This window comes from Phoenix dactylifera, chromosome 4 (assembly GCF_009389715.1).
Source record: "Phoenix dactylifera cultivar Barhee BC4 chromosome 4, palm_55x_up_171113_PBpolish2nd_filt_p, whole genome shotgun sequence".
Lineage (NCBI taxonomy): Eukaryota > Viridiplantae > Streptophyta > Magnoliopsida > Arecales > Arecaceae > Phoenix > Phoenix dactylifera.
In genome coordinates this window covers 21,479,228-21,503,603 of record NC_052395.1, presented here as the reverse complement: position 1 = coordinate 21,503,603, position 24,376 = coordinate 21,479,228, and the positions used below count along the sequence as shown (strand labels likewise).

Sequence of the window (24,376 nt, the reverse complement as noted above, 5' to 3'; positions counted from 1 at the left end):
ATATCGAATTTTGCGTGAATACCCTTTCAAAATTGATATTTACATGTATACCCTCTTAAAACTCTGTTATTGTATAAATACCCCTAATATAACGGTTGTTCTAACGGTGTTAAAAAAATCATATTTATATTAATTAAAAATAAAATAAAAATGTGAAATAACGTTATTATCCTCACACTTCCCTCCCCCCTCCCGCACCCGGCTTCGGCACCATCGCACCCCCCCCCCCCCCCCCCCCCCCCCCCCCCCGGCGCCTGCCCGCCTCCCACGTATTGCGATCCCGATCGCGATCGCAGACGTTCCACACAGCTGTTCTTGTGCGAGAAGAAGAAGAAGAAGAAGACAGGAGCTCCACACAGCTGTGCTCTGCTTCAGAATCTCTTGGGCTAGGAGAGAGAGAGAGAGAGAGAGAGAGAGAGGAATGCTGGTTTGAGTTGGAAAGAAGGTAGCTTGTCTAAGGACCAGAAATGATGCTAGGTAGGCTTTAACAGCACTGAGTTGGTGGTAATGGAAACAGAAAAAGAGAAACAAAATCAGGATAAAGGCTGCACAAAACCACTTAAAATCCAGCAAAAGCTCATAGAAATGAGTTTGCTTTGTGATAACAAGCAAGAGAGTCTCTTCTTTTTTTGTGTGTGTGGGTGGTGGTACTATTGGTCGTTTTTAAGTGAATTTACGGCGGGTTTTCAAGGCAGACAGGAAGGAGATATGGGTTTCTTAGGAGCTTGTTAGCTTGCTCCCATGGCCTTGTTATTCTCTAAAGGGATGGGAAATGCCAGCCAATGAGGAGGAAAAGCCCTAAGGGGAGTAGGGTTCAAGTGTGGAAGGATGGCAACAAGCATAGGTTCACAGAATCCAAAGGAACCTCGGCTCGTCAGGATTCTCTCTCGATCTATTATACTGTTGATACCTCTGGTGTCTCGTTAACTGGCTCTCTTTTTTTTTTCCTTCTGTTTTTTGGTTTTTATTTCTTTTAACTTGTGAAAGGAGAAAGTGAGGGAACACTCAACCAAATATGGGTCATGTGCCAGTTTTCTGCAATGGATTTGGATTTTGGAATAAGGTATGGGATATTTTTTGTCCTCCTCATAGGGGAGCAGGGAGACACCAAGTTCCGTCCAATCAGTTATTTCAATAAAAAATAGTGTGATTTGAAATTTGGCTTGTGGACGGACTTAGTTAGTAGGTCATGGGTCATCTATTCTAACTTGAAGTCAATTGTAAGTCTTTCAAGTCATGGGTCGCCCAGCACCTCATAATTATGATATGACTAAATTAGATTTGCCCAAATTCTTATCCAAAAGCACGGTAAAGTTTCTATTTACTTGTATACCCTTATAAAAAATTTTATTTACACGCCTACCCATTAAGAATATTTTAGTCATTTTAATTTGAAACCGTTAATTTTTTAACAGCGTTAGACGGCATGGATACATATGCAAAAATAAGAATAAAAAAGGGTAGAATAGCAAAACAAATATTTTACGAGGGTATATATACAAATATCAATTTTGGAAGGGTATTCGCGCAAAATTCGATATTTATAAGGATATCCATGCAAAAAACCCAAAAATAAATATCCATATTGATGTGCTATTAACCTAATTTATCATCCACTTAATAATATCTTTAATTCTGTAGTCATAAAGTTTAATTATCTGACTTATATCAGTATTTATATCTATACTTTCGATGTTTGATTTGTACCTATATCCTTTTAAAACAAATATGGATATGAATTTTTGTATCTGACTAGTATTCGTATCCGTATCTGTATTCGTCAAACAAAACAAATATGGATATAAATATACTAGTATCATATTCTTATCATATTTCAACCTTAGATAGAATTACAAAGTCTTCCAAAATACTAAGAGGAGATGCAATGGTACCAACTAGTTCAGCAGTCTTCACTTTCCTTTTCCAAATTAGATGAAAAAGACATAAAGACAGTGTGGGAGAAAACATATCAGGAGGAGTGGTGATTAAGATAAAATGCGATGCAGTCCTTTTACCTTCTTTCAGACTTCGACAAAACCCCGTACCTTTGCTACTACAAATGAGCGACCAGTCATTCAGCATTGACAAGGCCAATAGAGCCGCAGCAGAAGGAGAGAAGCTCTCATCAAAGGATATAAGTGTTGAAGATAGTGGGAGGAAACAAGAAAATAAAGGAAATTGTAGAACAATTCAAGGCTTTGAGGCACGTAAAATCGCTTTCTTTAAGGTGATATTTGCCCCCACTCAAAAGAGTTTGCTAATAGGTTTCTAGCAAATCACCCCCAGGATACAACAAAGCCTTAGGGAATTCTGCAGATAGCAATTCTGAAGAGATTCCAAAAAACTCTCCTGAAACTGTTTTAGAAACTAAAGGAAATAAACTTCTTTTGACAGAATTGCCGGAAGTGGGGAAATAAAATATTGCATATATTATCAAATCTGGCCACGGCTCTCTATTTATAGAGATATGATGCCTCTTTCCAATCGGTGCATTTTCTATTTCAAAATAATCCATCTTCTGTTGCATCTATTGGCATCAAACGACACATCTTTTGCCAACCAATTAATTTAAGTTGCCGCAAGTTCCGATTTTATTCGTAACTGTCTGTGAAGCAAAGAATGATTCGCACAGATTGCCAAACTTTTGATTGAAAAATTATATCTTTAACAGTCACTTTAAAATACCGTTTGTATCTTCAACGGCCACTTTAAAGCAACTATTCGTGTTATATCTTCAACAGCCATTTTAAAGTAAGTGTTCCTGTTATATCTTCAACGGCTATTTTAAAGCAACTGTTCGTGAGGTTTAATCACATGAGGTTTGATCCGGAGTGATTAATAATTATAGTAAACTATGAATTTACTATTTTTATATTACAATCTATTATATATTTCCAACATTCCCCCACTAGATTGTAATATTAAATTTCCTTTAGTTTCTAACAATATAACCATGCATACATAAAAGTATCTTTCGATTTAAACCTTCACTTAGTATAAATGTCTCAAAGCTCTAATGAAGTTAATGGTGGCCGAAGCTTAAACCAATGCTTCTTTATTAGAACCGGAAACATTACACACATAGTTATATTCAGTTTCATTGAGAAGTTCATAACTCGCTTTAGCACTATTATGGCCATGTGCTAATCCTGGTTTCATGAATATTTACAAGAGTAAACCCCAAACTCTTGCTAGAAGCGGCACCACTTCTATATTCATATAGGTGGGATCCCATTTTTATTTGTGTCCCTGTTACTATAGACACTTAAAAATATTTTGGATTCCATTAAGAGTTATAACTCATCCTCTATTAATGTAACAGTCAGCACTAATTTTCTTTTGGGACTCAATGTAAGTATTAGTGCTATCAGTCACATAATAGTAACTTGTTATTACCCTTTAAACCTTAGTACTAGTTTTTTTTCTAGAGTAAGGTTGGGTTACCATTACCGGTGACTATTTACAAAAGGGTTTCAGTCCCATTCTAGTAGAGGTAATTTTCACCAAGTCTCTTGACAAACCTTTGGTTAGCCGATCCGCCAAATTACTGCTAGATCTTACATAAACGATGGTAACAATTCCATCCATTATTAATTGTCTGACATATTCATGTCTTAAACTGATATGTCTAGATTTACCATTGTAAACTTTACTATATGCTCTAGACATAGTAGTTTCACTATCACAGTGTAAAGAAATAGGTGGCATAGGTTGTGGCCATAACTTAATGTCTAATAACAGATTTCTCAACCATTCTGTTTCCTTTCCGGCAGCTGCCAATGCTATAAATTTAGATTCCATGGTTGAGTGTGAAATACATGTCTGTTTCTTAGAGGCCCAACTAATCGCTCCACCAGCAAGTGTAAAAATCCATCCTGTCGTGGATTTATTGTCACTTGCACTTGTAATCCAACTTGCATCAGTGAATCCTTCCAGTACACCTGGATAATTAAAATAGAACAATCCCAATTCATTTGTTTTCTTGAGATATCCAAAAACTCTATTTATTGCTTTCCAGTGATCTGTACTAGGCATACTGCTGTATCTAGAGAGTTTGCACACAGCAAATGCAATATCAGGCCTTGTACAATGTATAGCATACATTAAACTTCCAATAGCACCGGCGTATTCAAGCTGTGCCACTACTCTACCAGAATTGTCAGTCAATTTTCCATTAGGATCGTATGGGGTACTTGCTTCTTTTATTCCTAGATGTTTAAATTTCATCAACAATTTCTCAATGTAATGAGATTGATTTAAGGCATATCCCCCACTATGTTTCCTAACCTTTATGCCTAAGATAGTATCTATTTCATTAACATCTTTCATTTTAAACTGAGAAGTCAGATACTTCTTAGTTTCAGACACACCTTCTAAATTGGTTCCAAAAATTAGTAATTCATCCACATAAAGACAAATGATCACGCCATAATGTTGAGTAAACTTTGAATAAATGCACTTGTCAGCATTGTTATGTGTAAATCCATATGATAAAATTATTGAATCAAACTTTTCATGCTATTGTTTTGGTGCTTGCTTTAAACCATATAATGACTTGACCAATTTACAGACTTTTCTTTCATTTCTAGGAAGAACAAATCCTTCTGGTTGTTCCATATAAATCTCTTCATCAAGATCACCATTTAAAAATGCTGTTTTAACATCCATTTGATGAACATGTAATTTATAAATTGAAGCTAATGCCATAAGAACTCTACTGGATGTTATTCTTGCCACTAGTGCATAAGTATCAAAATAATCTATGCCTTCCTTTTGTGTAAACCCTTTGGCTACTAATCTAGCCTCAAAGGTTTGTAAAGATCCATCTGTATTGTACTTCTTTCTAAATACCCATTTGCATCTAATTGGCTTTGATCCTTGAGGCAAGTCCACTAGAACCCAAGTATTGTTAGACAATATTGAGTCCATTTCATCATTTATAGCCTCTTTCCAAAAGGTTACATCTCTTGATGACACTGCCTCACTATAAGTTTTAGGATCGTCCTCAATATTTAATAAAATGGGTATTTTCTTGAGTACAGTGGTTCTATTACCTTCAACAAGAAAGACTATAGATTGAGAAGAAATTAAATCAGGGCCTAAATTCTTTTCTTTTCTATTTCTCTGACTTTTCCTAGGCTCCAAAGAAGTATTATGCTCCTTCCTTTTATTATTCTCATGGTTTGACATGGTGGGAGTTAAGTCAGTTTGTGAGGGTTGTGTGCTATCAATGGTAGGAATAGACTTAGGCACAAAATCAATATAGAATTTATCTTCTATAAATTCTGCATCCCTAGTTTCCACTATAACATTAGACTCTAAGTCTAACAATCTATATGCTTTTGAATTTTGAGCTTACCCCACAAACACACTTTTAATTGCTCTTGGCCCTAATTTGGTTCTCTTTAGATCAGGAACTCTATAAAAGACCAAACACCCTCATACTTTAAAATAGTCTAAATTTGGTTTTCTTCCTTTCCACAATTCATAGGGAGAAATTTGCATGGATGGAATTCTATTATGAACATGACATGTAGTGAGCAATGCTTCACCCCACAAATTAAAAGATAACTTAGCATTTAAAATCATTGCATTAACCATGTCAATTAAAGTTCTATTTTTTCTTTCAGCCAAACCATTTTGTTGAGGTGTATATGGTGCTGATTTTTGGTGTATAATACCGTGCTCTTCACAATAAGCAGAAAATTCATTAGAAAAATATTCTCCACCTCTATCACTGCGAAGAATTTTAATTTTCTTTTCCTTTTGATTTTCTACTTCTGCTATATAACATTTAAAGAAGTCAAATGCTTCGTCTTTGCTTCTCATTAAATATACATATGTGTATCTTGAGCAATCATCTATAAATATTATAAAATAGCATTTGCCACCTCTTGTTAGAATTCCATTCAATTCACAAATATCGGAATGTACCAATTCCAATATTTGAGTATTTCTTTCCACCTTGGGAAAAGGCTTCTTAGTGATTTTTGCTTGAATGCAAATTTCACACTTATTATTGTCTTTATGCATATAAGAAATATATCCATGCTTATGCATAAAATGTAATGACTTCAAATTTAAATGTGCTAGTCTAGCATGCCATAAAGAACAAGAATCAACAATATAAGCAGAATGTGATGATACTTTATTAATGTTATCAAGACTGAGTTTAAACATACCATTACAAGAATATCCCTTCCCAACAAAAATCCCATTCTTAGAAAGGACCACCTTATCAGATTCTAGAACAACTTTAAAGCCTTTCTTACATAACAGACTAACAAATACAAGATTTTTTCTAATTTCTGGGACATGCAGGACATTTAACAAAGTCAGTTTCTTTCCAGAAGTAAATTGAAGTTCAACAATTCCTTTTCCAAGGACTTTTGCAGGGTTGTAATTTTCCATTAGTACTTCTTGACCAACAGCAGCACCTTCATAACTCTTGAATTGATCTCTATCATTGCAAACATGAACTGTAGCACCAGAGTCAAGCCACCACTCAGACGACTTGTTGGCCGTTGCCATATGTATTTCTGTAATCATACTAATTTGCAATATAGAAACCATAGCAACAAGATCTTTGATCTCTTCTTCCACCATGTTTGCATTGTTTTCATTGTTGGTTGAACTTGGACTGACTTTCTTTTCATCGTGACGATGCCTGCACTCACGAATATAATGGCCTTTCTTTCCACAATGATAACAAATTTTATTCCTTTTGTTGGGATTGATATTCTTCTTGAAGCTAGAACCTTTCTTTTGCACTTGGAAAAATTTCTGACTTCTTTGGTTTTTGTTAGACTCCTTTTTACTAACATAATTCACATTAGAATTCAGATACAGAGCATCTCGTTTTCTAGTTTCTTCTTCAATCCTTAGATGCTTTGGTATTCGTTCTACGTTTAAATCTTCTGTCAGGTGCAGAAGTTTCTTCCTATAATCATTCCAAGTGGGAGGAAGTTTTGCAATAATTGCCCCCACTTGAAGTGACTCGGGAATAATAATTTTAAGATCACCGAGTCTACTAACCAAAACTTGCAATTCATGTACTTGATCCATGATTGGTATGTTATCAGTCATCTTAAATTCAAAATATTTCATAATCAAAAATTTGTCCGTACCTTGCCTTTCAGTTGTATACTTCTCCTCTAATGCTTTCCAAATTTCTTGTGGAGACTTCAAAGAGACATAGAGATCATAGAGACGATCTGACAATGTGTTCAAAATGTGGCCTCGACAAACAAATTCATCATCCTCTCGCTTCTTTCATTCTTCTTTGACTTGATCAAAATATTGTGGAGTTTCAGAAGGAATTGGCCGTAGACTTGGATCTAACACATAAGCGATTTTTAGTGCAGTGAGAAGAAAAGTCATCTTGTCTTTCCAACGAGTGAAATTAGTTCCATCAAATCGATCTAACTTGACGAAATCTTGATTCATGACTTTGAAGGCAGTACTTGATTCAAAAGCCATTGCAAATATCACCTTAAAATTGTTGAAGATAGTGGGAGAAAACAAGAAAATAAAGGAAATTGTAGAACAATTCAAGGCTTTGAGGCACGTAAAATCGCTTTCTTTAAGGTGATATTTGTCCCCACTCAAAGGAGTTTGCTACTAGGTTCCTAGCAAATCACCCCCAGGATACAACAAAGCCTTAGGGAATTCTGTAGATAGCAATTCTGAAGAGATTCCAAAAAACTCTCCTGAAATTGTTTTAGAAACTAAAGGAAATAAACTTCTTTTGATAAAATTGCCGGAAGTGGAGAAATAAAATATTGCATATATTGTCAAATCTAGCCAAGGCTCTCTATTTATAGAGATATGATGCCTCTTTCCAATTGGTGCATTTTCTATTTCAAAATAATCCTTCTTTTGTTGCATCTATTGGCATCAAACGACACATCTCTTGCCAATCAATTAATTTAAGTTGTCGCAATTTCCGACTTTATTCATAACCGTCCGTGAAGCAAAGAACGATTCGCACAGATTGTAAAACTTTTGATTGAAAAATTATATCTTTAACAGTCACTTTAAAATAACCGTTTATATCTTTTTTTTGCTAAAGCAACTATTCGTGTTATATCTTCAACAGCCACTTTAAAGTAAATGTTCCTGTTATATCTTCAACGGCTATTTTAAAGCAACTGTTCGTGAGGTTTAATCACGTGAGGTTTGATCCGGAGTGATTAATAATTATAGTAAACTATGAATTTACTATTTTTATATTACAATCTATTATATATTTCCAACAATAAGAACATAGAAGAAGCTCATCCCTTTATATTTTTGACAAAAAGAGCTCTTTATATGACTTTTGTCCATTCACATTGCGTCTAGTGCATTGCTCCTAAACCGTCCAGAAAGTACCTCTATATTATGGGCACATTTGATTGAAATACTTTATAAGATCCACCAGCTTGCAGAAAAAAAGTTTATATGCAATTGCATCATGTAAAATATAGGCATTTGACTTGCCCTTACTTTTTCCTTTCCAAAAAAAAAAAAACTCCATGCTCAAAAATCAAATCAAATTAAGCTTCGGATATTGTTTAAGCCCCCCACCCCTCCAACCCAATGAACAAAAGGGAGTGAAAAAAGTTTTTTTTTTTTTATAGAAGAACAAAAAATTAAATCACTCATTTTTTGTTCAACTATACTGCAATGAAAAAAGAGTGCTGCTAAGCATCCAGAACAGAATGGTTTCTCAAAAGCATATAGAATGAAATGAATGTTTTGATGAAAGCATGAGTGGAGGCCATTAATGATGAATGGACATTAGACGGGATCATAGCAAAAATTCAGTTTGAGAGACCTTCAAGCAGTAGGATGGTAAGGCCCCAGCCTAAAGACTCTTAGCTATGAATGCATTGGGGGCCCCCAAAAGACTCTTAGCTATGAATGCATTGAGCCCCCAAAACAGTCTTAGCTATAAATGCATTAAGACCCTCAAATCTAAAGACTCTTAGCTATAAATACATTGAGGTCCCAAAAGATTCTTAGGCATAAATACATTGAGGCCCCAAATAATTTCTAAATGCATTTATTATGATTATTATTAGTAAGTTCGCCTTAGGCTCCTAAATTTGTTGAGCTGCTTCTAGTGGAATACGTGTGCGTTGACTTGAAAAGATAACTCTGTTCTATTTTTAGCAAAGGGGATTGATAACCTACTCTCTGTTATGGTATGTTATCAATCAACCCCTTTTTTTAAGACAAAAAATATTCTTACTTTTTATAACTCTTAATGGTATTTTATGTATTTTTACAATTCCATATTAACTCACCCTCTCAACCCCCTAATTAATACTCTCTCCCTCTCTTTCTTTCTCTCTCCGTTATATATATATATATATATATATATATATATATATGTGTGTGTGTGTGTGTGTGTGTGTGTGTGTGTGTGTGTGTATGTATGTATGTATGTATACATATACATATATATAGATACATACATATGGATGTATATATATATACACACACACACACGCACACACGTACGTATATATACATACATATATCTATCTATATATATACATACATCTATATGTATGTATGTATCTACATATATATATATATATATATGTGTGCGCGCGCGCGTGCGTGCGTGTGTGTGTGTGTGTGAGAGAGAGAGAGAGAGGGATAGAGCATTAATTGGGGGTTGAGAGGATGAATTAATATAAGGTTGGTAAAAAACATAAAATATTCTTAAGAGTTATAAAAAAGTAAGGATATTTTTTGTCTAATAAAAAATGGGTAGATTGATAACCTATCATAGCAGAGAGTAGGTTATCAATCTCCTTTTAGCAAATTACTAATATTTATTCTAACTTAAATAAATATTGAATCCAAAACCTGAATATATCCGACAAACAGGATTTTGGGAGGATGCAAAACAATAGCATGCACCCTAACGGTCGGAACTCAGAAGTGCCCATCCAGTGTTCCACATGGTGGTGGGCCCCTATTTCTTTTATGCGGGAACCTACCACGATAGAGGTATCCTTGCTGACCCACCAACTTCCACTGATCACACGGTCATAAATTCAGAACCACATGTCATGGACATTATCTTCTTCTTTCGGTCGAGCAATTCCATGCATCGCTTTCGGAACCACATGTCATGGACCTTATCATGGACGTTATGTCATCTGGGTGTATTAACTACTCGCATTGTTCTTCTTGAGCTGCTACAGGGTTGGCACGTCCTATATAAATAAATATTATACTTTCTTTGACGCGCGCACACACACCAGAAAAAAAAAAAAGCTTTAAACTGCCGGTCATCCAAGTCGGACACAAGGATTGGTATTTTATGCCACAATTGCATCATGATCCACTGCAATAGCTTAAAGTAAGCTGCGGTCGTCAGAAGGCCAACGAGATGAACATAGTGGTAATGTCAAACATGCCGGGTATCTAAATAAGTTTGCCTACATTAAAATTTTCAGGCTGTTGCTTATAGCTCACTCCAAGCCGGTCCCACTCAAACTCCCATAAGATAGGTTTGCCGACTTAAATAGGTCGCAATCCACTTTTTTGAGATTCGTGTAAAATATTGACGTGGCCGAAATAGGAGCGCGTACCATAGGATCTAGTATGGTACGCGCCCCATATGATTTTTGTTCATAATCTACTGCAGTTACACAAATTTGACCCATCCTTTTATGCCAGGTAGAAGGCTAGTTGTTAAAGGCTTTTCTTCTGGTCATTAGGGCTGGTCCCAGTCGAATCAATAGATACGATTAGGTAGATCAAGCTTTAAGCATTTGCTATAGTTATGGTCTCTAACTACAACCACATTTTATGCCACAATTGTCACGTAGCCCATACAAATTTTAGCTTTTAGGCTTGGGGTTGGGAAGTTCAAACTCAGCCTACCTGTGTAACCTGCTTTTGCCTAGGGCTGCAAATGGGTCGGGTTGGGTCGGGTCCTAGGTGACCCCGATCCGACCCGGTTGCATGTTCGGGTCCTAATTTTGGACCCAGACCCGACCCGGTTGAAAAACGGATCGGGTCGGGTCGGGTCCATACCTACCCCGATGGGTCATTCGGGTCGGGTCGGGTCCGGATCGGGTCCGGGTCGGGTCCGGATCGGGTCCGGGTCGGGTCCGGATCGGGTCCGGATCGGGTCCGGGTCGGATTTGCATTTTTAATTCAATATTTTGTCAACTCCAATACTCCATCACCGATTCACCAATTCACCATCAGGTGAAGCCTTTTGCAAGCTCAACAATTCCTCCTGAAAGGCTGGAAGCGTGAAAATAAAGGCTGCAAGCTCAACAATTCAATATCTGTTACATTCAAAACCGGTTCAGAATACGTTTCACCAAAAAAATTGAAGGCAAACTGATCAACCAGGTTTAGATCTAGCTTATTCAAAACACATTTATCCATCTGTTACATTCAAAATAGGTTCAGATCTAAAACAAAATCAACTTGTCCAACATTGAGACTGCAAGTACCTGCATCTAAAACATTTGAACAGGTGCAACTTTCCATCTAAAACATAAACATTTGAACAGTTGCAACTTGGAATTGCTATTCATAAAGAATCAAAGCTGGTTACAGTATTAGCATCAAAGGATTTTTCAAAGCAAAATTCAACCCCATATGACAAAGGACAATCCAAACAACAGCATTACAACCTGGGTCACAGTTTTAGGATCACAACATTACAATTTACTACATCACAGCAAAATTCTACCCCATATGACAATCCAAAAGGATGCATCACAACATCAACATCATGTTCAGTGAAGATGACTTGTCCCATTAGTTAAGATAGATTACCACCATCCTGCATAAAGCAAAGAAGCAACATCAGTTTACGATCATTATACTATAAAATTATAAAGTTTAAGCATCAATGAGTACACTTTTATGTTTGTGCAGGAGCTTTGAAGTTATGCTGTCTTTGCTGGTTATGTAAACAGGTTTGTCATGCAATATATACATCCTTCTAACTTGAACACATAGAATCATAAATTTCTCTTTGCTTGCACCTACATCTGATAGCAACATATATAATGATGCAAGTAGGTGGTCATTTGGAACACTAAATTTTGAACATGAACTTCATGAATTCTACTAATTCAACTCAGTGCCTTCTGTTAACTTGATTCATCATAAATTCCCAACTGTATTTAGATACCTATCTCTTTTCAGCAGACTTCAGTCCACTTCGAGTTGATGTTGCGAAGATTAAAATTTAAGCACAATTTTCTTACTTCATAACGAGCAATAAAAAAAGCATTTTGCAGTCAGCATATAATAAGATAATAATCAACAACAAGATAGTCTCAATGCAAGAGATGAGATGATACCTTTCCACAGAACTCACAGAAATACTTGGCATGCTGGGAGACTTCCATTTTCTTGATTTGCTTTCGCAAACTAGCACCATATCTGGTACCTGGATCCCAAGACATGACAATGAATCGGAGAAAATAGGCAACAGCTACTGCAATGGTAGAAATAGACAAGCAAAGGAAAACAGCTATGAAGAATTTGGTTACCATATTTGCCAACAATTCCAGCCTTCTTGGTTCACTTCGTCTGCATCAAGAAAAGAAGAAACAAAAAACACACTTGTCAGGAGGAGTCAAACACCTAAAGAATTATAACAACTTCTTTCTCAAACCATTCCAATTATTGATATCCACTAGTAAACATGAGACATACAGGACAAAGGCCAATAGACACTTCAATTCCACCACCTATGCACTAAGATGTAAGTTTATAATCAAAGCTGGTTACAGTATTAGCATCACAGGATTTTTCAAAGTAAAATTCAACCCCATATGACAAAGGACAATCCAAACAACAACATTACAACCTGGGTCACAGTTTTAGGATCACAACATTACAATTTACTACATCACAGCAAAATTCTACCCCATATGACAATCCAAAAGGATGCATCACAACATCAACATCATGCAATTAACATCAACATCAACATCAACATCAACATCATGTTCAGTGAAGATGACTTGTCCCATTAGTTAAGATAGATTACCACCATCCTGCATAAAGCAAAGAAGCAACATCAGTTTACGATCATTATACTATAAAATTATAAAGTTTAAGCATCAATGAGTACACTTTTATGTTTGTGCAGGAGCTTTGAAGTTATGCTGTCTTTGCTGGTTATGTAAACAGGTTTGTCATGCAATGTATACATCCTTCTAACTTGAACACATGGAATCATAAATTTCTCTTTGCTTGCACCTACATCTGATAGCAACATATATAATGATGCAAGTAGGTGGTCATGTCACATGAAATGATGCAAATCGGAGAATTCAAATGTAAGCATAATAATGAAGATGAACTCTACTACTTACCAGCATAAGTTAATCATCGATATTAATATCAACAACAGTTTCGTAATCTTCAATCTTGTATTTTGTATGAGAAGGTGGATCATCTACAAATGAAGAAAATATGAAATTAAAAATCTCAAAGTTTTAAAGCACTAGTACAACTGATGCATGATAAAATTTATGAATGTTATAGAAATTGAACCTGCAAGATGAGGCAAGCTGTCTCGAAGCCAATCCTGTGTGCACACCAATACCTCAACCGTATTCGGAGATAGACTACTACGAAAATCATCCAAAACCCTGCCAGCAGTGCTAAAGGCAGACTCAGATGCAACGGTAGAAATGGGAATTGCCAAGATATCACGTACCATCCTAGACAATATTGGATATTTTGATTCATTGAATTTTCAATACTGTAGAATGTCAAAATTTTGATCTTCTAATGGATGAATCTGCTCCAAAAAATTAAATGGCATGTCATTTTTATTAGTATTATTGACTAATATTTTAATGTAAGCATCCAAATTAGAGATCGTAAAATACCTTCTCTTCCAAATAAGTCTCTAATTCTGACTTAGATGGTTGGGTAACTTGTACTCCATGGATGAATTCTTTATAGCCATGCATAAAACGATTCTCATCTCTTCCACCATGGGATGTAGACACCCTCTCATCCACTTGATTAAGAGAGACATTTGTGCCATATAAAATTGCATAATTATCATACAAAGTTTGAAGAACATCATGCACTTTGTTGATCTCAAATGAAGCACGATCATCATTACCATGGATTGTCTGAAAGCAATATCTAATAAGATTCATCTTATGTCTTGGATCAAGGACAACCCCTACAGCAAGAATGTGAGAGCATTCCTTCCAATACTTGTCAAATTTTTCTTGCATCTTTAAAGCCATCATCATCACAACTGCATTTGAACTCCTAGATTCTTCAATCAAGAGCATATTTATTCTCCAAATCTCATAGAAATACAAATTTGCAGTTGGATTTTTTGTTTGTGAAAAAACTTCAGTTATAAGATGAAAAACCTTTAAGAAGTCACAAATAATGATGCCTTGAGACCAATCTTCCTCAGTTGGCGCACCTTCAAAATTAGGATCCCGGGCCACAAGTCGCATAAATACATCCTTGAATTGTATAGCATCATTTAACATGAGATATGTAGAATTCCAACGAGTAGGTACATCTAAGCATATCCGTTTTTTACCATTCATCTTGAATTGTTTCACAATTCCCATAAATAATTCCAACCTTCCTTGAGATGATTTTATATATTTAACAGCCTCGCGGATCCTATGAATAGCACCCTCCGCTACCTTCAACCCATCCTTCACAATCAAATTAAGAATATGTGCACAGCAACGCACATGAAAGAATTTACCATCCAAAAGTAAATCTTTTTTAAATTGTTTTTGAAGTTCTGTTGCTACAACTGTATTTGCTGACAAATTATCAAGAGTGATTGAACCCAACCTTTTCTCAATATTCCAAGATAAAATACAGTTAGCTATAGCATCACTAATGACTAAGCCTGTATGTGGTGAAGGAACCAACTTAAAATTGATAATATGCTTTTTCAGTTTCCAATCATTAGTGATATAATGTGCAGTGAGACACATGTATCCCAATGTTTGATTTGATGTCCACATGTCCGATGTTAAGCTGATTCTTCCACGGTTCATCTTGAACAAATCTTCAAGTCTTCATTTTTCCTTTTCATAAATTTTAAAGCAATCAGAAGACAATGTTGTCCTTGAAACAATATGAAATTCTGGTCTAAGGTTCCTAACAAAGGTCTGAAATGCTGGATGTTCAACTGTTGTAAATGGCATCTCTTGTAGAATTACCATCTTTGCAAGGTCCTCACGACTTCTTTCCTGATCAAATGAATAGGGAACTAACTCGTTCAATGGAACACCATCTTTTGAAGTCACGGTGCCTATTAATATTTTCTGTTTCTTATCATTATATTTTTTTGCCTTACAAATATTTGCATGTTTGTGAAGATGGCTTGTCCCATTTTTAGGATCAGCTGAAAAAATAAAATGACAATAATTGCATCTAGCCTTGTCTTTTTGATTTTCTACCTCACAATAATGATTCCATATCTCCGACCTTCTTTTTCTGTTCGTTTTAGAGCTATCTGTATTAGAAGGCTCCATTACTTGAGAACCACTACAACGAAGTACACTTGAAACTTCAGCCATGTTTTCATTGCTATCCATCTCGGACATTAACCTATTTTGCATGCAAGCATTAAATAAAGATGTATGAGCATAAAATGCAACTTTATACAATGAAAACAAAAAAATTAACGGCTTAATAACGATGTATATCTATGACAAATAACTGAATAAGTAACAAATATTTTAAATTTATATAAGGACAAAAATTTGCCACCAAAAATATAAATAAATAAATTCCTTCTTCAGAGTAGAAACTTCAACTTGAGAGTACAGATTTCAATTGAATAGTTACACACTTACACTGTTACACAGTTACACTAGCAGGAGCTAATTAATATACAGGCATACGGACAATCTAAACTTATTGTGAGCTAATTAATATACAGGAGCTAATTAATATACAGGCATACGGACATTAACCTATTTCATAGGCTTATAGCGTATTCATTGAATTTCATTCTCCACCATCCATGTTTTTTCATAATTTACAGCATGCAAAGCCAACTATAGAAATCCCTACTATATGGATCCTCCAGTCAAGACCCAAGCAGAGAAAGTAGATCGAGGAAGACCACAGCACTGTTCAAAACCTCTTGCAGAATATCACAAGTTATGCAAAAAAAAACAAAAACCACAGCACTGTTCAAAACCAGATCAAGGAAGACTTTAGCAGAGAGAATGTCGTGCATATAAAATCTTGAAAACTATGATTAAATCTCAAAAAAATTGTGCAAACTAGGTTAGATCTCACAGATTGGTAGAAAATAAAACAAGTAGGCCGAAATGATGCTCCCCAAGTGTGGCACGCCCCTCCTCCAAATCTTCCGACTATCCTCGAGGACCCCGACGACCCCCACCTCTCCCTCTCCCTCTCCCTCAAGTCCGGCGTCGTTGCCCTGTTACAAGATAAGCCCCCTTCGCCGGAACCATCTCCCGGCCTATGCTAAAAAAAATACGGAGGACTGGAGGAGGGACATACCTTGGGACGCCGAAGAATGGGAAGAGGGAGATCCGCGGAATGGGGAGTCGGAAGTCGAAAGATCTAGGGCACCGAGCACGGAAGCGGGCTACTCTTCTCCAAATGATCCTCCGCCGCAGCTCAAGATCTAGGGCACAGCCGCACGGGAGATCTAGGGCACCGAGCACGGAAGCGGTCTACTCCTCGACGTCCTCGTCTCCTCCAGATGATCCTCCGCCGCACGGGAGATCTAGGGCTTGGGCACAGCCGCTGCGCCGCACGGGAGAGAAAAAGGGAGGAAGGGGTCCAACAGGTGAAGCGGTCCAGCGGATGATTTATATATCATCCGTTGCGGGCTGCGGGCAAAGCACAGAGCACAGTAGTCAGTAGCACTGCGGGCCTGCGGCCCAATGGGCTGCATGTCTTAAAAAAATGGTCCAAAAAATTGGGTCGGGTCGGGTCGGGGTGCGGGTCGAAATTGGGCAGACCCGACCCGACCCGAAAAATAGAACGGGTCCAAATTTAGGACCCGACCCGGCCCCGCGGGTCCTAAAATGCGGGTCGGGTCGGGTCTTAAGCGGGTTTTGCCTAATAGTCTAACCTGTTTTTGCTCACACAAATTTTCTTTTTTAACAGTACTCGGACAACCGTCTAGATAATATAGATTCCGTCATCTAAAATCAAATTAACTAATTAGGGTTATCAATTCTGAATTCAACTCATTAACCGAAAGTGATGCAATATGTTTTCAACTAACCTAACTCCGCCTGCACCAAGAACATAAGAGAAACTATAATCAAATGGACGACAATATTTTTAAAATAAAGCCATCATATTTTTATAGTTGTGATAATAATTGGATGGCCGCCACAATATATTTAATTGTGTGTGTGTGTTCTCAGAAGGGGGGGGGGGGGGGGGCGCAGAATCGGAAAAGGTTATCCCATGGCAGTTCATGGTTAAGGTAAAGGAAAGAATTTGTACAGAAAGGAACCTCTCTATAAAAAAAAGTAGAGGCATTATGGGAAATTCACTCTATCTAATTAATAAAAGTCCCATCCCACCATCTCCCCTTAACGTGAGTACCCAAGCAGCCACTGCAACATCACAGCACAGCAGCCATTCAACCCCCCCTCCCTCCGTTTCTTTCTCTACAGTCTACCCTCCAAGAAGTCTCCAATCCCCCTTTCTTTCTTCCTCATGGCCCAGCTGGATCAGGAGTAATGTGAGGGAAGGAAAACCAAGACCAAAACCAAAAAAGAGAAGGGATGAAAGATTAGAGTGGCTTCAGACGTGTATCAAGCCAACCAAATCCCTCCTCTCTCTTTCTCTCCACCCAAAACAAAACTACTGTCCCCAACTTTCCAAATTGCCCCTAGCCAAGGAAACTCCCCACCCCCCTTCCATCAAGGGGAAAGACTCATATTAGCTCCTGTTCCCGTTTTATATGGGCCTTTGCTTTCTTTTGGTCAGCCTTCCAGAGGCCTTCTATTGGCGGGATCGCCTACGTTCTCAGACCAGCCCTGACCTCAACTTTGGTAATTTTATTTTTATACTATTAGTTATTTATCTAACAAAATAATGATTTTTAAACTTATTTTTATGAAATAAAAAAAAAATCCTAATGTTGGGATCAACACTGAAACCTTGATTTCTGTTTTGTTTTTTTTTTTTTCTGTTTAGTCTTTTCTTTCTCTGACTGCGTGTGCGCGTGCGCGTGCGCGTGCGCGCGCGTGAAAATCTCAATGCTTGTACGTGCCATGTAAGGTTACCGAAGATTAACGTGGTCCCCTGGGGCCTGGAGAAACGCGTGGGCTCCCAGCATCCAGCGTTGCCCCTCGTCATGCTTCGCTGGCCAATACGCGGGCTTAAGTGCCAGAAACGTAAATACGACCAATTGTAAGGCTTTCTTTAATTAACGCTGCCGGGGAGTTCTGGAGCCGCAAATGTCCACGTGGAGAAATTATATACTCGTAGATCAAACTCTGAGACCAATGGAGCCTGGACCGTGTTCCCCAGGCTTGACTTTCTGCCTTCAGACTCCATCATCCGACGGTCAGCATCAGCCGATATAGAAGAATCCTATTGATTCCGAGTCCAGATTACGAACAAGTCAACGGCTCAGATTAGCTTCCTGCCTTGTTTGCGCTGATACAAGAAAAAAGAAATTATTAGAATTTATTAAAATTATCAGATCTCCCGCAATATAGCCCCCTTCACGGGAGATGTACGCTCCGCTGCGCACATTTAGGGTATAGTTCTCATAACTGGGGGTATAACGAACACTTCAACTTTCCAACTTAGATGCAAGCGGAAATCCTCCCGGTTAACTTACCGCCTGCTCTCCTTTCGGGGCCTCTAAAATGAATCCGGACCGTCAGATTCACGACAAGGTTTTCAGCTCCACATAACTTCTAATCTATTTCGCGACCTAATTTAATAATCATATCAAAGCACGAATCTTGAATCAGGATTGAGAGTTGGGATTTATTTAAAAAATTTCTCGGCATTGATGGGAGATGATGGGGATGACATCAAGGGCCAAGGTGGTCATTAGGAAAGCAGCTGGCTACTAATTTTTATTAAAAGCAGACCAATCAGAGATTACTGAATAAGATAGGGTTTAAGTCTACTGTAACACTTAAATAATACGGACGTCAGCGCAGTCGAGCTGGGTTCCCTCTATAAATACCCGACCCTCTCCGTCGTCCTTTCCAAAAGCTAGAAAGATATAAATTAAAGAAAGGAGGTTCTTCTCAACTTCTCCTTCCGAAGCAGACCGGTAGAGCTCCAAGATCTCCATTAATGGCGGCCAAGGTTTATATAGTGTAGGTGTTTCAAGAACCCCTAATTCATTCTCTATGTCCCTCTTGGTCTATCTTCGTGTCAATTTCTTTCTCCTGCGGTTCCATTCTTATGTTATGCGTTTCTTGATTTCTAATGAATTCTTTCCCCAGATTTTCTGGTGATTCATGGAGAATTAGTTTGGGTTGGAAGTATCTTGGAAACTCGATTTAATCAATCTATGGCGTTGATTTCTTCCCTTTTTTGACGAAATCTTCATATTTGTAGATTTGGTGGGGAAATGGACTTTTACCCCTTTATTGTCCTATTGGAATACTGATGAACTCGTCGAGTTTTTTTGCTCATCGTTCATTCGTTTCTTGATTGATCGTTAGCTGTAGTTCTCAAATTATTATTAATCGAGATGATTGTGTAGTGATCTGAAGTTTGGGAGTGAATAAATTGATGCTATTTTTATTCTCTCCCTTTTAAATTTCTTGTGTGGTTCTTGTTCTTGAATATTTCTGATTCTTTGACATTGAATATTTCTGAGTCTTTGGCAGAAAGTTAGATCATTTGGAGTATTAGGGTTTAGTTCTCTATGCTCTGCTTCATGTGCTTGACTCCAAATTATCTGGAAAATTAATAAAATTTGGTTATTATAAAATGTTTCAATTTTATTTTTCTAATGATTTCTTGATATGAATTCCAGCTCCATCTGTTGAGGAAACCAACTATGCTAACTAACCAATAAAGAAAAAAGAAGATAACGAAAGAGTCGAATCTTTAGCTTTCTCTTTATGTGATTTAGTTGTCTGGCTGTGTGTTATTTGTTGGAGCTCAAGGTCGTATCAGCATGGTAGGTTTGTGGGTATGATTAGTGGAGTTTCTGGATGGTTTTCGACTTAATTCTTTATGTGCCTTTTGAAGTTGTCCTTGGTTATATAGGGGTTGTTATTATTCATGTTGTGTTTGTCGTTATTGCGATGACGTTGATTGCTTACCAGAAGTTTCCTATTCATGTTGTGTCTGCTTGTTATGACAAGTATTAACAAGCATAAGAAACTTTTTTAATATAATTCTATTCTTCAGTGTTGTATATTAAATTTTGCGTGACAGATAACTAACCTTTGCAATTTTTGTCTATCGTTAAAAAAAAGCTCTGTTACATCAACTGATTTTTGTTTCTTTGTATTCTTTGCAAGTGAAACCATTTGAACTATCAATTACCGGCTTCTAGAAGGCCCGATATAGAATAAGACCTGCAGACGCTCGAGTCTTAATTATTCTTCACATTGTATGGATCATAAAATGATATAGTGCAAGGGATATATATGTTTTTTGCTTAATGTTAACATGAAGAATTTCATCTTTCTCCATCTCTCACCGATTTAATAATATTCATTCGTCTTTGAATACTAGATCATTGAAGCAATTTCTGTGCAAAGTATTTCAGCAAGTGTATATACAATTTAGGATTGACAATTTCTGAATGACAGGCAAAAACTCATGTTTTTACTTTCACTTTCAAATTAAGTCTGAGAGTGAGCTACAATGGTTTGCTGTCTTTTTCATCATCCCCTGGAGTGTCCCTGTACATTTCTTTATATATGCATACTAGTCCAGCATTGAACCCAGAATACTATATAATGCTGAACTAATCAAGATGCTCACCCGTAACAAACCAGTTAATTTGACCTCTGGTTTACTTTTTTGCTTGTTATTATGAAGTAACATTCTTCCTTTCTCAGTTTATTCGGTGACATGATTGCCTCATGCCTTAGAACTGTTTTGCCTTATTAATTATATCAACACTAAGTGACTACTTCCCTTTGTGTATTTGTTTTTTGTTAAATACTGCTATCACTAATTATATTTTGTGTTGATATGTTCTGAGCATGCTGCAACTGCCCATTTTCCATTTTCTCTTTCTATAGTTAAGCCTCTACTTTGGATATTAATGGAAAGGAAGGTGAAGGACACGCCGTGGTGCCACAGAATAAATAATGACAGTCTGTTACCAAATTGTGTTTTTAAATTTATATTTTGTATATTAAAAATATGAAATGAAGCTGTCATATTATCTTTCTTGCTATGTACTCATCATAATGCTTTTAGAAACAATTTCTTATTCAAATACAGGTGCCATCTTTTAATGTGTGTACAGGTACTACTCGATGTATGGTCATGTTGAGAAGTTGGCAGAGGAGATCAAGAAAGGTGCCACATCTGTCGAAGGAGTGGAAGCTAAGCTATGGCAGGTTTGTGCTTTTCAGTCCATCCTAATCTACTTTCAGTGCGTATACATTTTAAATATCTGCAGTTATCATTACTTTACCAGCTCTTTTTGACCGATATTTCTTTATCTGTCAAATCAATGCTTGGAAAAATCTCTTTTTTCAGTCAGATACAAAAGTGGATTTATATGTCTATGTATGTGGAGTTAGGTATTAAGGAACATTTCTATATTTATTGGGTTGTTGGGTTGATCTTGGCTATTATGAAACATAATGTGAGTTCTGGAACTATGTAGCCTTCAACATGTATGTAAATGAAATCTAATACCCTTAGTCTGGTAAAATGCACAGGAATTATGTTTGAGCTTATTTCTAAATGATTGTGGACTCCCAAGTAAAACCTTTGTCTCTAGTTATGGTAGATGATGCAAAACCTATTAGCAGCACAATGGAGATGGGCTTGCTGTGTCCACTAAATGTTGATTTTATACATTGATAATATTATTTGTTTAGCTACATAATTAGAAGAGTTTTTTTGTTCTCTTCTCCTCCTAAAAGAAAACAGTATATCATTGTAGTCCCAATTATCCCTGCAGTCTTCCACCCTCATGCTATATTGTATCTGTTTTTCTGCTGTCATGGTATCAGTTGGCATGCTATTCTGTAAATATGGGTCTTAAGGACAATTCTTTCAGAGATGATTCATATGTTTTCAATGTTTGGTTTTTCTTAATCAATGGCACTCAAAAATCCTGTAGTTGTAATATTTATCCTTTGATACTTTCTTTTACTTGAAGTGCTAAATGGCAACTAGAAGTTTTTTGGGTAAATAAGGTGGAGTATCCTTTGGGTGAAAAGGCGATTGCACAGCCTGCATGTTACAATTTTCAGACATTCCCAGTAAAGCATAGTGATGCTGCTGCTTCTTTTAATCTTGTAACAACTTGTTCTTAATTAGTCTAACTTTGACCGTACAGGTACCTGAAACACTTCCTGAAGAGGTTCTTGCAAAGATGAGTGCACCACCTAAGAGTGATGTACCAATCATCACACCAAATGAACTTGCTGAGGCTGATGGATTAATATTTGGGTTCCCAACGAGATTTGGTATGATGGCAGCACAGTTCAAAGCATTTCTTGATGCAACTGGAGGTCTCTGGCGAATGCAGCAGCTTGCAGGGAAGCCTGCAGGAATCTTCTTCAGCACTGGATCTCAAGGCGGTGGACAAGAGACTACCGCGTAAGCATTATGATGCTCTATTATCATGAACATTCTGGACTTCTTGAATTGCTTATTTACACTATTGCAGCATGTCCTGAAATTCTCAAGAGATTGTTATTCAGAACTAGACATCTTCTGGACTTAAACAATACTATGGTTCTGGAGAAATGAACTCCTATTGCCTTGACAACCCTCATCTCCAACAACTTATCCTTTTCAAGCCTTATGTTTTGCCGACTCTTCCATATATGCCAAATATATATGATTTCTCAATGCATAAAACTCCAGCTTAAAGATAGCCTTACCATGTATTGCTGCCAAGGTCACACCATTACCATGAATATTGCCTCAAAATTTCATGAGATCAATCCAACTTTAAAGTTCAGTACAATGATTCTTGTTGGACCACTTATTGCTATACAATTTTGTAACCATATTGGGCTTTTCCAGTTCCACCATTTCCATCCTTTTTCTTTATTATTGTTATCCCAAGTCATCACCATATGAAAATCTAACTTAAACCTAGTCTAAGATTCTTGAAAAAAATAAAAATTCGAAAAGCCTCGGCAAAGCATCACTTTTACATCTGTCCTTAGCTCTCACAGGCCTCCTTGATGGTTGCTATATTTCTGACTCACTATTCACATGGAATTTCGCAGGCCTTACTCCAATAATAATTTGAAGTAAAACCAGTGCTACTGTCATGACATAATATTATTTCCTGTAGATTATGCTACATTATTTTAAAAAATAATGAACTTCGTATGAAGAGCACAAAACAGAAGAAAAGAAAAAAAATTTATGTCCCATCAACTCTTTTCTCTTTTGCAGTTTAACAGCCATAACTCAGCTGACCCACCATGGAATGATCTTCGTGCCCATTGGATACACTTTTGGGGCTGGCATGTTTGAGATGGAGAAGGTGAAGGGAGGCAGCCCCTATGGGGCTGGAACATTTGCTGGGGATGGTTCAAGATGCCCAACTGAGCTTGAATTGGAGCAAGCTTTCCATCAGGGAAAATACTTTGCCATAATTGCAAAGAAGCTCAAGGGATCTGCCTGATCTGCTTATACCTCCACAGTCATTTGCCATTCTATATGCCTCACTTCAATCTTTCTTTTATCATTTTCCATTGGGTCAAAATAATTGTGGGCTTTGTTAATTTTTTTGAGCCAGTGGCTTTGATATATATCTTCTGTTAGTACAGGCTCTTACATAAAGTTGGCTATTTTGTTTGTGGTAATATAATGTTGTTGTTCTTTTGGGACCATCAGCAAAGTGTCTATGTATTTTTGTTGTCAGGATAAAATGTCTATTTGACAAGTACCTCTGTTATGTGTTTTCTGAAGCAGCATTTTTAATGATTGATCATTTTTGCTAGTTGGCAGAAAAATGTCGCATCTTAAGAGTCAAATTTTATTTCTTGCTGCCTTTCGTGAGTGCTGCACTGATTAGCTCATTCTTAGACCTCAGAGTTTTAGTTATGGTTGTTGGTTTCGTACCTCCTCATGAGGGACCCATCTCATTTGATATTAAAAAAAAAAAAGAAGCATAAGATGGTAGTTTAAGAAAAAAATAGAGAAAAAGAAAAAAAATATACTACTTTGTCGAACGACCGGATGGTTGATTTTATTC

General features: G+C 37.0%; 2 protein-coding genes across 3 annotated transcripts; one reads left to right on the top strand and one right to left on the bottom strand.

Annotated features, from left to right (window-relative positions):
* Positions 1-12,292: 12,292 nt before the first annotated feature.
* On the bottom strand, positions 12,293-15,460 carry LOC120110552 (zinc finger BED domain-containing protein RICESLEEPER 2-like). 2 transcript variants are annotated; one of them, XM_039125842.1, is made up of 5 exons: positions 13,537-15,460; positions 13,356-13,438; positions 13,112-13,245; positions 12,525-13,034; positions 12,293-12,421 (listed from the first exon to the last, which is right to left on the bottom strand). In XM_039125842.1, the coding sequence occupies exon 1, from the start codon at positions 15,033-15,035 to the stop codon at positions 13,860-13,862; it is 1,176 nt and encodes a 391-aa protein (XP_038981770.1). In that variant the 5' UTR covers positions 15,036-15,460; the 3' UTR covers positions 12,293-12,421; positions 12,525-13,034; positions 13,112-13,245; positions 13,356-13,438; positions 13,537-13,859. The 2 variants fall into 2 exon arrangements, with proteins under 2 accessions (XP_038981770.1, XP_038981769.1); XM_039125841.1 differs by having other exon boundaries at positions 12,525-13,245.
* Positions 15,461-19,172: 3,712 nt separating this feature from the next.
* LOC103707166 (probable NAD(P)H dehydrogenase (quinone) FQR1-like 1) lies at positions 19,173-24,134 on the top strand. Its single transcript, XM_008791553.4, has 4 exons — positions 19,173-19,325; positions 21,449-21,542; positions 22,496-22,758; positions 23,572-24,134. The coding sequence occupies exons 1-4, from the start codon at positions 19,303-19,305 to the stop codon at positions 23,801-23,803; spliced, it is 612 nt and encodes a 203-aa protein (XP_008789775.1). The 5' UTR covers positions 19,173-19,302; the 3' UTR covers positions 23,804-24,134.
* The last annotated feature ends 242 nt before the right edge of the window (positions 24,135-24,376 follow it).

Bases quoted from the DNA above. Each gene is read 5' to 3' on its own strand.
- LOC103707166 (XM_008791553.4), top strand. From the start codon at position 19,303: ATGGCGGCCAAGGTTTATATAGT. The intron at 19,326-21,448 runs GTAGGTGTTTCA...ATGTGTGTACAG, and splicing joins GCGGCCAAGGTTTATATAGT to GTACTACTCGATGTATGGTC. The intron at 21,543-22,495 runs GTTTGTGCTTTT...TTGACCGTACAG, and splicing joins TGGAAGCTAAGCTATGGCAG to GTACCTGAAACACTTCCTGA.
- LOC120110552 (XM_039125841.1), bottom strand. From the start codon at position 15,035: ATGAACCGTGGAAGAATCAGCTTAACATCGGACATGTGGACATCAAAT.